We start from the raw sequence: 12,707 nt of genomic DNA on the forward strand, positions 1-12,707 counted from the left end.
AGCATGCCAAGGGGAACATGAGCGGTGACTGCCCCCCGGCTTCTTCACATGCTTGCCCTCACCCTGCCCTCCTGCATGTCCATGGAGAAACCCCTAGCTCACCTTGCACCTGCCCAAGGAGATCCCACTCATCCACTCTCGACCTGCCCAGGGAGGTTCCCCCTGCCCACCCCAGCCCCTGCTGCTGTGCCCGTCATACTGACGTTCTGCAAGCTCTGCTGCCTCAGGAGTCCCCAAACCTTAGTGAAAAATGCAGCCCCCACAGCCTTTCAAATACTCATTGCTTTCACACTGTCCTGCCCCACTCAGCCAGGGGTGTGGCTGGGCTGTGTGGGGATGGATTCCCCTGCGTGGCTCTGTGTGGGGTTGTGGTTGGGTTGTGTTGGGGCCAGGTTCCCCTGCGTTGCCCAGTGACGGGCTCAGGGACTGATGGACCTCCTGCAGGCATGCCACGAAATCTGCATTACCAGAGGACCTCCCACAGGCACAGCGCCTGACTGCAGTGCTTGGGGTCTCAAAATACGTAGAGCCGCACCTGCTCCCCTGCCCGCTGGGAGCCGTGGGGCCAGGTTTCCGGGCACAGTTCAATGACAGGCTTAGTGTGGGGGAGTGGCTGGGCCATGTGGGGCCAGGTTCCCGGGTGCAGATCAGCGACGGGCTCCGTGTAGGGGTGTGGCTGGGCTGTGTGGGGCCAGGTTCTCGGATGCGGCTTAGTGACGGGCTCAGTGTGGGGGTGTGGCTGGGCCGTGGGGGGCCAGGTTTCCCTGCGTGGCTCAGCCATGGGCTCAGTATGGGGGTGTGGCTGGGCCCTGTGGGGCCACGTTCCAGGGTGCCGCTCAGCCATGGGCTTAGTGTTGCTAATAAATTGCTGAAAGTTGTTGGTGACGTTAATTTCAAGGAGACCCGTCCCCGCTCTGTGGCTGCTTCTCTCCCCTGCCCGCTGGGAGCCGTGGGGCCGGTGAGAGCTGTGCTGCAGATAGACCTACAGGCTTGGGTCCATCCTACTGAGCACAGCTTCTCAGACAGGCCTAGATGTGACCACATGGCCTTGGCATACTGGTGTCTTTGGCATTCTTGGTGGGCATCAGGTGCGCTGCAGGTGTGTGATGGGTGTGCTCTGTGTTCAGATCCTGTGTGCGAAGCAGGGGCTCCGCGTCAGGAGGCGGCTGACTCGAGCCAACGTGAAGGAGAAAGTGAATGACACAAAGAGAATCCTCGGAAAGCTGCGCTCCCTGGCTAAAGAGGTACAATGTGTGCTGGCTGGGACCCCGAGCACCCCCTACTTCTGGACAGGCAGGCGAGGGTGGCCAGGCCCCCACTGGCTGAGCGAGGGGAGACCAGGCTCTCCTTCTCCCCCACCCCGTGGGTGGGTGGGGACTGGGCTCTCTCCCTCTCACTAGGTGGGTGGCCACCCTACTCTGAATTATTTTTTCCGGTTGTAAATACTCCTGTGAGCTTGGGGGTCAATGCCAGCGAGAGCTAAGGCGGCTGGGGCCGCACCTGCTCCCATGAGTAGCTGGACCCTCACCCCGTTTGGGAAGCGTGTAGAGAATGTTAGATTGTATTATCCTACTCAGCCACTAGGTGGCACCATGTGTCACAGACCTTATTGATGCTCACAAAAGCCATTCCTGGCAGTGTATTAGTGTCTTAAGGTGAACACATTCCTAGTGCACCTCTGGGGGTAGGAAGGTCTGTGGCCTGTCCATATCTGGCACAAGAGCCTGACATGCTAGTAGCAGCCCTGCAACTTGCTCTGCCCAAGGTGTACATGATAGAAGATGATAGAATAAATGGTTCTAAGTGATGGAGAAATAGTGGATCTGCTGTGATTTGTGAGCAGAACCTAATGATCCCCAGCCTGTATGTGACATCGCTGCTTTCTGTCCCTGCCTGTCCTGTCCTGACACACATCCAAATCCAGGCCATTTGGCAGCAGCACGCTTGAATGGGGAGACAATCTCCAGTTCTGCTGTCTCTCCCCAGGAAGATTCGTGTTGAGCACATTCTGTGTATTTGAGCTTTCATTTAAAACAATTCTGTTTCTTTTTCTGTGCAGAAATTTGAGCCTTTCTATATTCAAAGTTTCCTAATAGTTTAGTTTTAATCAGTTTATAAAACTAATTCAGTAAACCGGTGAAAACAATATGGATACTCTTAACTGGATTAAAACCAGATCTGTCTCGATGTAGGTCTTAATTGATTGTTTACTGAATTAAGCTAAATTCATATAAACTAGGCTTAATTTGGGTTAAGTTGTCCCTGGTGGGTATTGCATGGTTTAACTCCCTTGGTTTGGAATCGCACATTCAGTGAGATGGGTGCAGCTTTGAACACAGACAAGGCCTACCTCTTCGCAGTGTTAACTAATGAGATGCTGCCCTGTTAATCCAGCCAGTAGAGAGCTGTTCCCAGCCAGCAATGAGACAAAGGCAGGAATTCACCTCCCTCCTTTCCTTACCTCAGTGAGATGTGAACTTCAGCACCTGTCATAGCCATCTAAGTGCTAGCATCAAGCACTGCCTGTCTACCTACTGTGACAAAGTTCCTCCTCTACCTTGGTGGGTCCTGCGCTTATTGGCAGATTTGCTCACCTCAGTGATCTTCCTCACAGTCTGGATCAACTCCTCCTGTGTCTGATCAGGAGTTGGGAGGTTTGGAACCTCTACTCCGGGGGGCACTCTGCTGGGGCTGCGAGGGTGGCAGGCAGGCTTCCTCCGCCGTTTGCCTGCGGAGGGTCCGCTGGTCCCGCGGCTTCGGCGGACCTCCCACAGGCTTGTCTGCGGGAGATCCGCTGAAGCCGCGGGATCAGCGGACCATCCACAGGCAAGCCGCGGAAAGCAGCCTGCCTGCCGTGCTTAGGGTGGCAAAATTCCTAGAGCCGCCCCTGGTCTCGAGCCCCGACCCAGAAATCTGGGAAAATTAAACACCATCCCTGGGCACCTCTTGAAAGACAATACTTCCCCACTTACAAGCACTGAATCTGTGTATAACAACCCCTCCCCTCCATTCATTTAGGAAAACATTGCAACAATAATTCAAAAGCACGTAAACCATAAGTAAACACCCACCTCACAGTACGTTGGGCAATGTCCTTAGCCTCAGTTTCCCACCTTGTGCTATGAAAGTCTGATGGACAAAAGTCCCTTTAACACGCCACTTCTCTTTCCCTCCGCTGCACACAGTTGGGGTGTGTTCGTGTGGGTTTGTCTCTCACCCGCCAAGGGATGGCCATTGAGCAATGCCTCTTGCTACTGCTGTTGTCTCTGCTGCTCACTGCCTCTGTCCGCTACTGCTGCTGTTACCTCTGCCGCTGCTTGCTGCCATATTCTGAGGTTCCACTGCTTAACCCAGCTACTGGTGCTGCCTCTGCCTTGTCTTTCACTGCAGTGCTGGCCCCACACCAGGTCTCAGGCTCAGCCCCTAGACATGCTCATCAGTGATGTCAGCTGTAGTCACCACTGAACAGAAACAAGGCCTCTCACTGAGTCTGATCAACTCCATTTTTAAACACCAGAGAGAAGATGTTTTGAGTGGTCTCTAGGATGCTTTAAACAGAGTGTGGAACACCTGTTCTCACCCCCCTCTAACTTTCACTTGGAGTTGGCACCCCTACCCCTACTTAGCTAGTGATGTTCAAGTTAGGGTGCTCCCTTCAGTCAGGGCAGGCTAACTACAGTTCTTCTGCCTGTTGCTCCTACAGTAAGGACTCCCCCTGCATTTTTACCCAAAACAGCCCAAACAGATCACTTTGTCAAAGCAGCTCTGACTGCTGAACACCTAGGCAGAGTGGATGTGTCTGTGCAAATACCATCTGCTCCTGAAGTCTTTTCTCCCAGTTCACCACTAGATGGCAGAGGAGAGCTCATCTGACCGTGGCTCACATTAATATAGACATGCCTTGTGTCACAAACACTTGGGAGAAAAGATTCAACGCCCCATTCATCTGAGGGCTCACTCCACTGCTCTGGTCTCCCCAGGAGTCTGTCAGTGAGAACGGAGAAGGCTGGATATTCCAGATACTTTTAATGAAAAAACAAGCAGCAACGCAAGAAATATACGACCCCACGCAAAAATCTTTGCAGGTCACCTTTAAAAACTGCCAGGAAATTAAATGCAAAAACCTAAGTTAGGATGCACATTTTAAATGGCAAAGCCAGGAAATGCAGAAGTGAAGTTCACTAAGCAACATTATCTTTGTACCTTGTATATTGCACTTAATAAGAAAAATAAAATGTATTACACAATCAAGAGTTCCAAAAAATGTCACCTAAAGTTAGGCCCCTAAAGCCACAGTTAAGCTCCTAGCAAGTGAGTTTTGCCATTAACTTTGGTGGAAGCAGGATTGGATTATTTGTATTCCCTCATGGGGACATTCTCTCTGAGACTCTGCATTGTCAATCTCTTCCAGCCCCAGTGCACGCTCCCCGATGTCCTACTCTGGATGTTCACCAATAACAAGCGAGTGGCATACACAAGAATTCCTGCACAGAATGTCCTCTACTCTGTAGTGGAAGAGGAGAAAGGCAAGGACTGTGCAAAGATCCAGACCGTCTTTTTGAAGGTAGAGATTATGTGAAAAACCTAACCATATTCCTGCTTCTTTTGCTCCATGTAGGTCTCCCTTCCTTCCCCAGCTCTAATTATTGGTTCTGTATCTGAGACAGAATTTGTAAGACTAGTAAAAACCAAGCAGTCTAATTGCATAGTGAGAATACTGCTCATTTCTATGCCAGGTCCAAACAAGTGAGCTCCTGGACTGGGTAAAGACTAGCTTAGCGTCTCCTCTCACACACTGGTTGTTTTCATTCAGAAAAAAACCCAGCACAAAGCATATGGAATATTTTGACATGGGAACATTTAATCATTTGCAGAACAGAATGTTTCTGTTTTTGTTTAGAAACTACTTGATTTCAAAATTTCTTTAATATTATAAAAAAGGTAAAGTCAGAAGGAAATGTTTTGATTTTATGGAAACAAAATATTTTGATTTTGAAACACATTTTTTAAAAATTATGTTCCATATGAAATTTCGAAAGTTTTGGTTTCCTTCTGGAACATAACATTTTTTTTGAGATTGTGGAATTTCCCAAAAAAACAGAAAATGTGGTCTCTGCCCAGCTGCCCTTCATACCCACGTGTAAAGCTGCAGGCACAGTGATGGTGCACTGCTAATCACTGGCGTGTGATATAGTCACTGCTGGTCTGATGGCCTGTGGCTCTGGATGTGAAGATAAACTAACATTCTGCGCTCCAAGGTCCCAGGGTCGCGCACCGGAGAGATCTTCGCCAAACTAGAGATCTATATGTGGCTGGGGGTGACCAAGTACGTGAAGAACAGCACTGCCGAACTGCCTGAGGAGTTCAAGCCCGTCTATGAGAGTGGCCAGCAGACAGCACGGCTCCCAGCGCACGTGCCGCCCAGCCGGCTCAGCAGGGATGGTGAGCAGAGACTGCCCTGATTGCACTGGTTACTCTACAGTCCCACTGGAGGCTAAAGTGAAAACATATATGAGAGCGGTGAGCTGAGCGAGTCCTGCCTGGGCACCTGGATGTGGGCTTTGCCAAGAGTCTTTTTGGCTCGTGGGAACGTATGTTTGCCACAGCAGCATTTAGAGTGCTGCCGTCTTCTTCTGTACAGATGGCATGGACCTGCTAGCATGGAGGGCAGAGAGAGCACGGCACCTCAGCCTGCCATGGACAACCTGTGTCCCCAGGGCAGTGGTTCTCAACCTATTTGCCATTATGGGCCTCATCCAATGCTACCTCTATGGCTCTGAGGATGTCACATGGGCCACGGCTGTGTGCTGATTGGGCCGTAAGTGGCCCGCGAGCTGCGGGTTGAGAACCACTGCTCTAGGGTTTAAAGTTCTGGCAGAATGTCACAGGGACACCCCCCTCCCCAGTGAGAATGGGGCACTATGACTTCATAAGCTACTGGAGAGTCACTGACTGGGCTCCAATTTCTAGAGTGTGTGACCTGCTCAAGACCTGTCCAGTAATCCACTGGCTTTGCTGAGACCTGATGCAGCTCTGAGGGGCACATGTTCATAGCAAATCACTCCAGAATTAACCCCGCAAAGACTCTAGAGCACTTGTTGTCACTGGGGACTAAGAAATTAACCAAAAGTGGACTGCCTGGCCCAAGTCATGTTGATATATTGATCCAAAGCACTTCAGCAGACTCCTGTAAAGGTGCCTCACCTCCAAGGGCTACCCCCTTTCCCTCCGGATCTGCCTAGAAACTCTCTCCCAAGAGTGCTAAGGGCATAACTACTCTGATCCCATAGCAGCCCAGTGATTTCTGCTTTTTCTTGCCAGACTTCAGTTACTTCCAGCTACGAGCTCACTTGTACCAGGCTCGGGGGATCCTGCCTGCTGATGACAATGGCCTTTCAGACCCATTTGCAAGAGTGGTGTTTTCGACGCAGTGCCAGACCACCAGGGTAAGGTCTCTCTGGTCCCACTGCAGCCCATCTCCCTCACCTCAGGAAACTCACCTGTGGACCAAGTCAGTCACTGCTTGCAGTGTTGGAAGCTGACATCACAGGAGGAGACTTGACTCCAGCTGTGGAGACATTTTCATGCCCTCTGAGTGTTGGGATGTTTCTCTGAGACTTTCTGCATGCTGTTCCCAAGGAATTAGCTCAAATCCGGACTTGTCCCTGAGGGTTTTTTATCAGCATACAGCAGTCCTGTTCCGAGGGGATGGGTGTAAAAAAGCACACAGAAATCAGTCGGATTGTACACATATTCCAAACCAAAGTGACGCATGCATATTCCATGTTACATTGTATCACACTTTGTAATTGGGTTACTAATTTTGGTAACCAATCCCTGTACAGATCATGAACTGTCTACAAGCTGCTAGTAAGCAAAGCTGTAGATTATCACATGTCATTCTTCTTACTCTTTCTTTATCTACCAGCAACAGGATATTTACAAGGCCACTTGTAAATCTGTGGTTTGTCCACTATTAATCTCTGCTTCCTTTCTTTGTTGGTGCCAGCTTGCACTGAGCAGTGTGAATATTTAAGGAAACTTTGGTGACAACAGTTGTATCTGAGGGACACTGGTTAATGCCCAGGTCAGCCCCAGGGCCGGCGCTTCCATTTAGGCGACCTAGGCAATCGCTTAGGGCTCCAGGATTTGGGGGCGGGGGGGCGGCAATTCAGCAGCGGGGGGTCCTTCCGCGCTCTGGGTCTTCGGCAGCAATTCTGCAGCGGGTCCTTCACTTGCTCCGGGACCCGCCGCCAAAGTGCCCCGAAGACCAGGAGCACGGAAGGACCCCCCCTGCCACAGAATTGCTGCCATCGACCAGGAGCGCGGAAGGACCCCTGCCTAGGGCGCCAAAAACCCTGGCGCTGCTCCTGATCAGCCCCCAGAATTCTCTCATCCCCTGCTCTGGAAGGCATTGGTCATGCACACACTGCACTGATTGGTGTGTGCATGGGTGCTCTATAGTGCTGCAGTCTCCTCCTCCCCCTTTCCACTGCTTCCTTAAAGGGCCATTGTAAGTATGAACTTGACTAAATTCAAGAGTATCTGCTGAGCTCTATTAATCCTGATCTCTATCCATGCAGACCTTGGAGGAAACCCTGAGCCCCTTGTGGAATGAGCTACTTTTATATGATCAGCTGATTATTGATGGGAGGAGAGAGGATTTGAAGACCGAGACCCCAGTTGTTGTCATCAATATCTTTGACCATAATAAATTTGTAAGTATAACAGAATGATCCTGGCCCTCTATGTCCATAAGCTCAGTGTGTGCAGGAGTCTGGGGAAAGCTATGGGAATATCTGTCCAGATACAGGACGTCACATGAATGACTGCACCAATTTGCTCTGCCTCCGCTCCTGTGATTAGATCTTACCTATACCAGCAGCTCGAAGCTGCAGAGAGGTTGGAGTTGCCAGGAGTGGCTCCCTGGGGAAGGCTTTGACAAGCTTCCTGTTGTCAGTCTGCTCTGGTGGTGCCAAACAGTGGAGTTGTGTGTGATGAGTGAAGCCTGCCAAGCTGGCGCCGGCCTGGGGAAGTGAGGTGCTCTTAGAGGAGAGGATGGTTCACATGCAAACACTGAGCTGGATTCTGGTTTGCAGTCTGGAAAGCAGCCAGACCTGCCAAGCTGCGAACTCCACTGTATGGCAGAGTTCTAAGTCAGTGCCCAGCCGGGCCACTGCACTCCCCCAGCTCAGCCCGGGCACAGGAGACGTGGCAGGGGCTTGCTGTGGTCCAGTGTCCCCAAGGTAGAAGTCAGGGCAGGTCTGTAACAGTCTTACCTCACCCAGTGTCAGCCCCCTGATTGCCTCAGCTTCCTCCTTCCTTAGCCAAACCACCTCAGCTGGTGCTTTAAGTTACTCCGCCATCGGGGGCCTGCATTATTAACCTAACGAGAGCAGTTTAACTCTGAGCTAGACTCTCAGCCACCTTTCCCCATGCTCACCAGCTCACTAGGACCAGCCTGGGTGCCCCAGTCCATTTGGTTCCTCTGGGCTCATAATTCCCTTGGAAGGTTTTTGCAGTTGCGGCTCACCGCAGGTAGCTGCAGCCAGGCCTCTCCCTCTGGCTGATAGGGACTGCCTCTTTCCCAGCCCTCAGTGACCGTTGTATCAGGTCTGGCCAGGCCTTCTGGTTCCCAGCCCCGATCTCCCATCTCTGAGAGAACAGGCCCCCTCACCCGTAGCCCTGCCCTGGGCTACCATGACATGCTCCCCGGTCACCTGGCCCAAGCCCAAACCATCACATGGGCACCCACTTAGGGGGATCACTGGACACAGGTGGGGCTGATTCCAGCACCCCATTCAGGCCCAGCCCTCCTGTGACAAGCTCTGAGCATGCTCCAACCTGTGCTGTGGTCTGCTGATGCAGACCTGCCCTGATATCTGGTTTGGTGCAGCCACGAAGCTGGGCTATTTTTCACTTCCAGACTCAAGTGAAGGTGTCGCAGTCTATCAATGTGACTATCAAACTGAACCGCAGCATTATCATGCTAATATGTGTTTCCCACCATTCGTAGCTACCTCCGCTGGTGCCAAAGGCCAGCTGTCCCCACCCAGCTGCCAAAACCTCCTGGAGAGTTTGATGCGGTGCAGTTATGGGTCTTCACTTCTGAGTGCAGCAGCACAATGAAAACAGAAAATGTGCAGGCCTTGTAAAATAAACTGAACTGAATATCAAATTCAATCCTATTACAGCCCCAAAAAACTGTTAACATAATGGTGTTAGAGTTGCAAATCCAGCTCTTGAAAGCTAGGAAGTGCCAAAACTGGCAACCTGCATTTTGATGTGGTCTTTCATTACATGATCACCCACTGTCTTTTTCACAGGACCTTTGTGTCACGCAGTGCACGGGGTGGACGGTGCTCAGGGAATGAGTCGAGGTGTGTAATAAAGGAGGCTGTTGTCTGTAGGCCGTGCCTCATTCACACTAGAAGTTGAACGGTGTATAGGAATGAGGCACAGGATTGCAGGAAGAAAGGCTGTTGAATGGAGAACTGGATTCCATCCTTGTCTTTTCCACTGTCTCTGTGTGATGTTGATGTGTGTTCCTCGTTTTGAGGGTGTCCAGCTTGAGACACTTGAGGCTCGATATGCAGAAGTGCTGAGCACTCACAGCTGCAGCTGAACTCATTGGGGGAAGTGGGTGCTCAGCACATCTGGAAGTAAGGAAGTGTGGCTGAATGGATGAGCAAAGAGCTGGGTATCAGGTGGCCCTGAGTTCTTGTCTTGGTTCTGCCACTGATTCTCTGTGTGGCCTTGACAAGTCACTTTGTCTTCCTGGTGCAGTTTCCCAACTGTAAAATTGGCCACACACTGAATAATGAGGATAGAAAGAGACACTATACAGGTTCCTGAGCACTGTCCAGCCTGTGCTCGGAATAGGACATGGGACATGTGGTAAAAATAGCATGTGCTCACATAACAGAAGCCTGTCTAATAATAATGCAAACACACAAGGGGACTGAATTATGGTGGCCAATTCTATCATTTCCTAACTTTTGAGGGCTGGACTTTACAACTTAAATACCCTTAATTTAACTTTTTTTGTATGTAATAATATACATAGAGGCACGCATTGTCTCACACACACTGCTTTAATTCTCAATAGTAGTCATAGGTTTTGTTATGTACAGACCACCCTAGATATACTGATAATTTACAAGCAAGGAGACAAGGCCCATACTGGAAATAACTTGAAGTCTAACTCCGGTAGATACAGGGCATGCAATGATTGTTGAAATGCAGAAAGGCAATGCTGCATTGTCAGTGAGAGGAAGGAATTCGTTGCCTTGTTCTGTATTGCACCCATTTCTGTGGTATCTGGTTGCATTTTCCACAGTTCAGATTGGGCCATTAGCATTACAGATAAGAAGAGCCGATCCCTATGCTCTCCTGAAGCCCTCACCTATAAAGATGAGAAGAGGAAGACTGGGCTGGTCAGCTAAGTGCCTAGGGTTTTATAGTTCTGTCAGTGGAAAGCCAAGGAAGGGAGGTGTGGTTTGATCCCACCTGCAGCAGTGCATGGTGGTCAGAGACGGAGAGAGTCTTTCCGGTGACTTTGCAGAGCTTACACCTGGTGGGGATTCAGCCCGTTCTGGCACGTTGTACTGGGACCTTATACACTGTGAGAATGCTGAGGCCGTATCCAATGGCTGCTCCTTCTTGTCTGTAGGGTTCTCCAGAATTTCTTGGCCGGGCCTTTGCTACTCCACAGGTGAAGCTGGTGGATGAACCATACTGCAAACCTGCCTTGCAGTTTTTTGACATTTACAAAGGAGCCAAAGCAGCTGGAGAATTAATTGCTACCTTTGAGCTGATCGAGCTGGATTACAGTGGCTACTTGGAGGTAACTGGCTTCTCTGGGGTAGCAGTGTGGTAAGGGGTGCATGGCAGCTCCTTCCAGCTGCTCCTGCTATCTCAACTTGGTAGATTAACACCTGGGGCATGATGCTGGGCTCCCTGCACTAGTCACATCCTCAAGCAGAGAGGAGCACTCCCATCGCAGGTGGGCCCCCAGTGTCAGTGGGCAGCAGTGAAGGAGGAGGACAAAGCTGGAGATGGGAGAGAGGGGTGGGTGAGGGGATATTGTGGGGCAGGAGAGACAAGCGCCTTAATTTCTGCCATTTCCATCTGTCCAGCCTTCAGTGCCCAAAGACGTGGAACCCAAGGAGCCAGACTTCCTGGAGGACCCCCGTTCTGGACGCTTCATTATCCCAGAGGGAATCCGGCCCATCCTCAAAGAATTCCGCATAGAGGTGCCGTGGCTTTCAGTAGAGTTCTGAGCATCTGAGCAGAGTTTCCTCTGACTGGTACCAATGCCGTGACTTTATTGCAGGGGTTTGGGGAAGGGCCTGGCACTCAAACATGCCTGTGCTGCCTCCTCTCGCCAGGGACTATCGCAGGCCAGAAGTGAGCGTGGCTTGGAACTGGGGCAACATCTACCCACCAGCCCTATCACATTTCAGGGTGCAATCCGGGCTGGAGAAGGGCTGTCACCACCTGCACTGCAACATGGGGTGCCTCACAATGCTTTTCTGCTGTATCTCCCACCCTGGGCCCATCACAAACAGCCAGAGAGCATGCAGGTCATCTCCTGAGTGTCTGTGATAGCAGCATCCTGCCAGCAACACTCCACCAGCCTGGGTTTCCACTTGCTGGGTGACCCCAACACACTTCCAGTCCTGGTCTTTCCCCAAATGTATGTTCTGCACTGTCCAGCCCTCTCCTCGGCAGTCCAGATATTGGAGGTCCCTTGAACCTTGTAAGGGGTCAATGTTTGCTTCCTTAAATGAAGTTACCAAACAATTTAGTTTAAACATACTACTAGATTAGTTTTGATTAGAGAAGACTAGAATGAGTTTATTTAAATACACGGAGAGAGATTTTTAAGTGAGTACAAGTATAAGGTGTGGAAGTCAGAAATGTTCAGGGCCGCTCGGGGGGGGGTAAGTGGGGCAATTTGCCCCAGTCCCCTAGGGGCCCCCATGACAATATAGTATTCTATAGTATTGCAACGTTTTTTAATGGAAGGGGCCCCCGAAACTGCTTTGCCCCGGTCCCCCTGAATCCTCTGGGCGGCCCTGGAAATGTTTACAAAAGACATAAAGATAAAGCGCTTTCTAGTAACTAAAACTTAACAAATAGACTTGGTTCAAGGTGAAATCCTTACCACATGTTCCCAGCATGAGGGCTGGCCAAATTCTGAGGTCAGGATCCCTCCCAAAGTCCAAAGGCTGGTTCCTTGATCTTCCCAGGTGAAAGAGAGAGAGCGAGAGAAAAAAAACCTACCGGGGTGTTTTTGCCCTCACCCTTTGCAATGCATTTTCCTGAGCGTCACTAGATAAAGTTCATTCCAGCTGTGAGGATGAAGACACGGGGTTCTCATGGCGAAAGAGCTTCCATGTTGTTAGTTAAAGTGCAGATCGATTTGTTCCTGCCCCACTTTGCTGCCAAAGACTGGCCATGTGACTGGTGATGGTCAATCAACTTTGACTACACCTGACTAGAGGTGTCAGCTTGTCCTTTGCCTTCCAGAAACTTGTTAGCCCCTCCCCAGCCTTGTCTGCTGAACGCATGTCAGTCACAACTTTAACTTGACTTGTCATGTTGCTATATGCGTTTCACCAGTTTATTATTGACGAGAGAGTTACACTGCTATCTCGATATAACACCACCCAATATAACATGAATTCAGATATAATGCGGTA

The 12,707-nt window shown here is 50.5% G+C and overlaps 1 protein-coding gene across 3 annotated transcripts in view; it reads left to right on the forward strand.

The window, feature by feature from the left end:
- LOC115635170 (fer-1-like protein 4) overlaps window positions 1-12,707 on the forward strand; it is a 121,441-nt gene that overhangs the window by 54,555 nt on the left and 54,179 nt on the right. For all 3 annotated transcript variants that reach the window (XM_030533505.1, XM_030533507.1, XM_030533508.1), the window contains 7 exons: window positions 1,128-1,244; window positions 4,412-4,564; window positions 5,259-5,442; window positions 6,322-6,446; window positions 7,584-7,718; window positions 10,673-10,846; window positions 11,139-11,255. In XM_030533505.1, coding sequence (XP_030389365.1) covers window positions 1,128-1,244; window positions 4,412-4,564; window positions 5,259-5,442; window positions 6,322-6,446; window positions 7,584-7,718; window positions 10,673-10,846; window positions 11,139-11,255 — 1,005 coding nt within the window. The remainder of the gene's footprint in view (window positions 1-1,127; window positions 1,245-4,411; window positions 4,565-5,258; window positions 5,443-6,321; window positions 6,447-7,583; window positions 7,719-10,672; window positions 10,847-11,138; window positions 11,256-12,707) is intronic.

The sequence above is a fragment of the Gopherus evgoodei genome, chromosome 14 (genome assembly GCF_007399415.2).
Source record: "Gopherus evgoodei ecotype Sinaloan lineage chromosome 14, rGopEvg1_v1.p, whole genome shotgun sequence".
NCBI classification, from domain to species: Eukaryota; Metazoa; Chordata; order Testudines; family Testudinidae; genus Gopherus; species Gopherus evgoodei.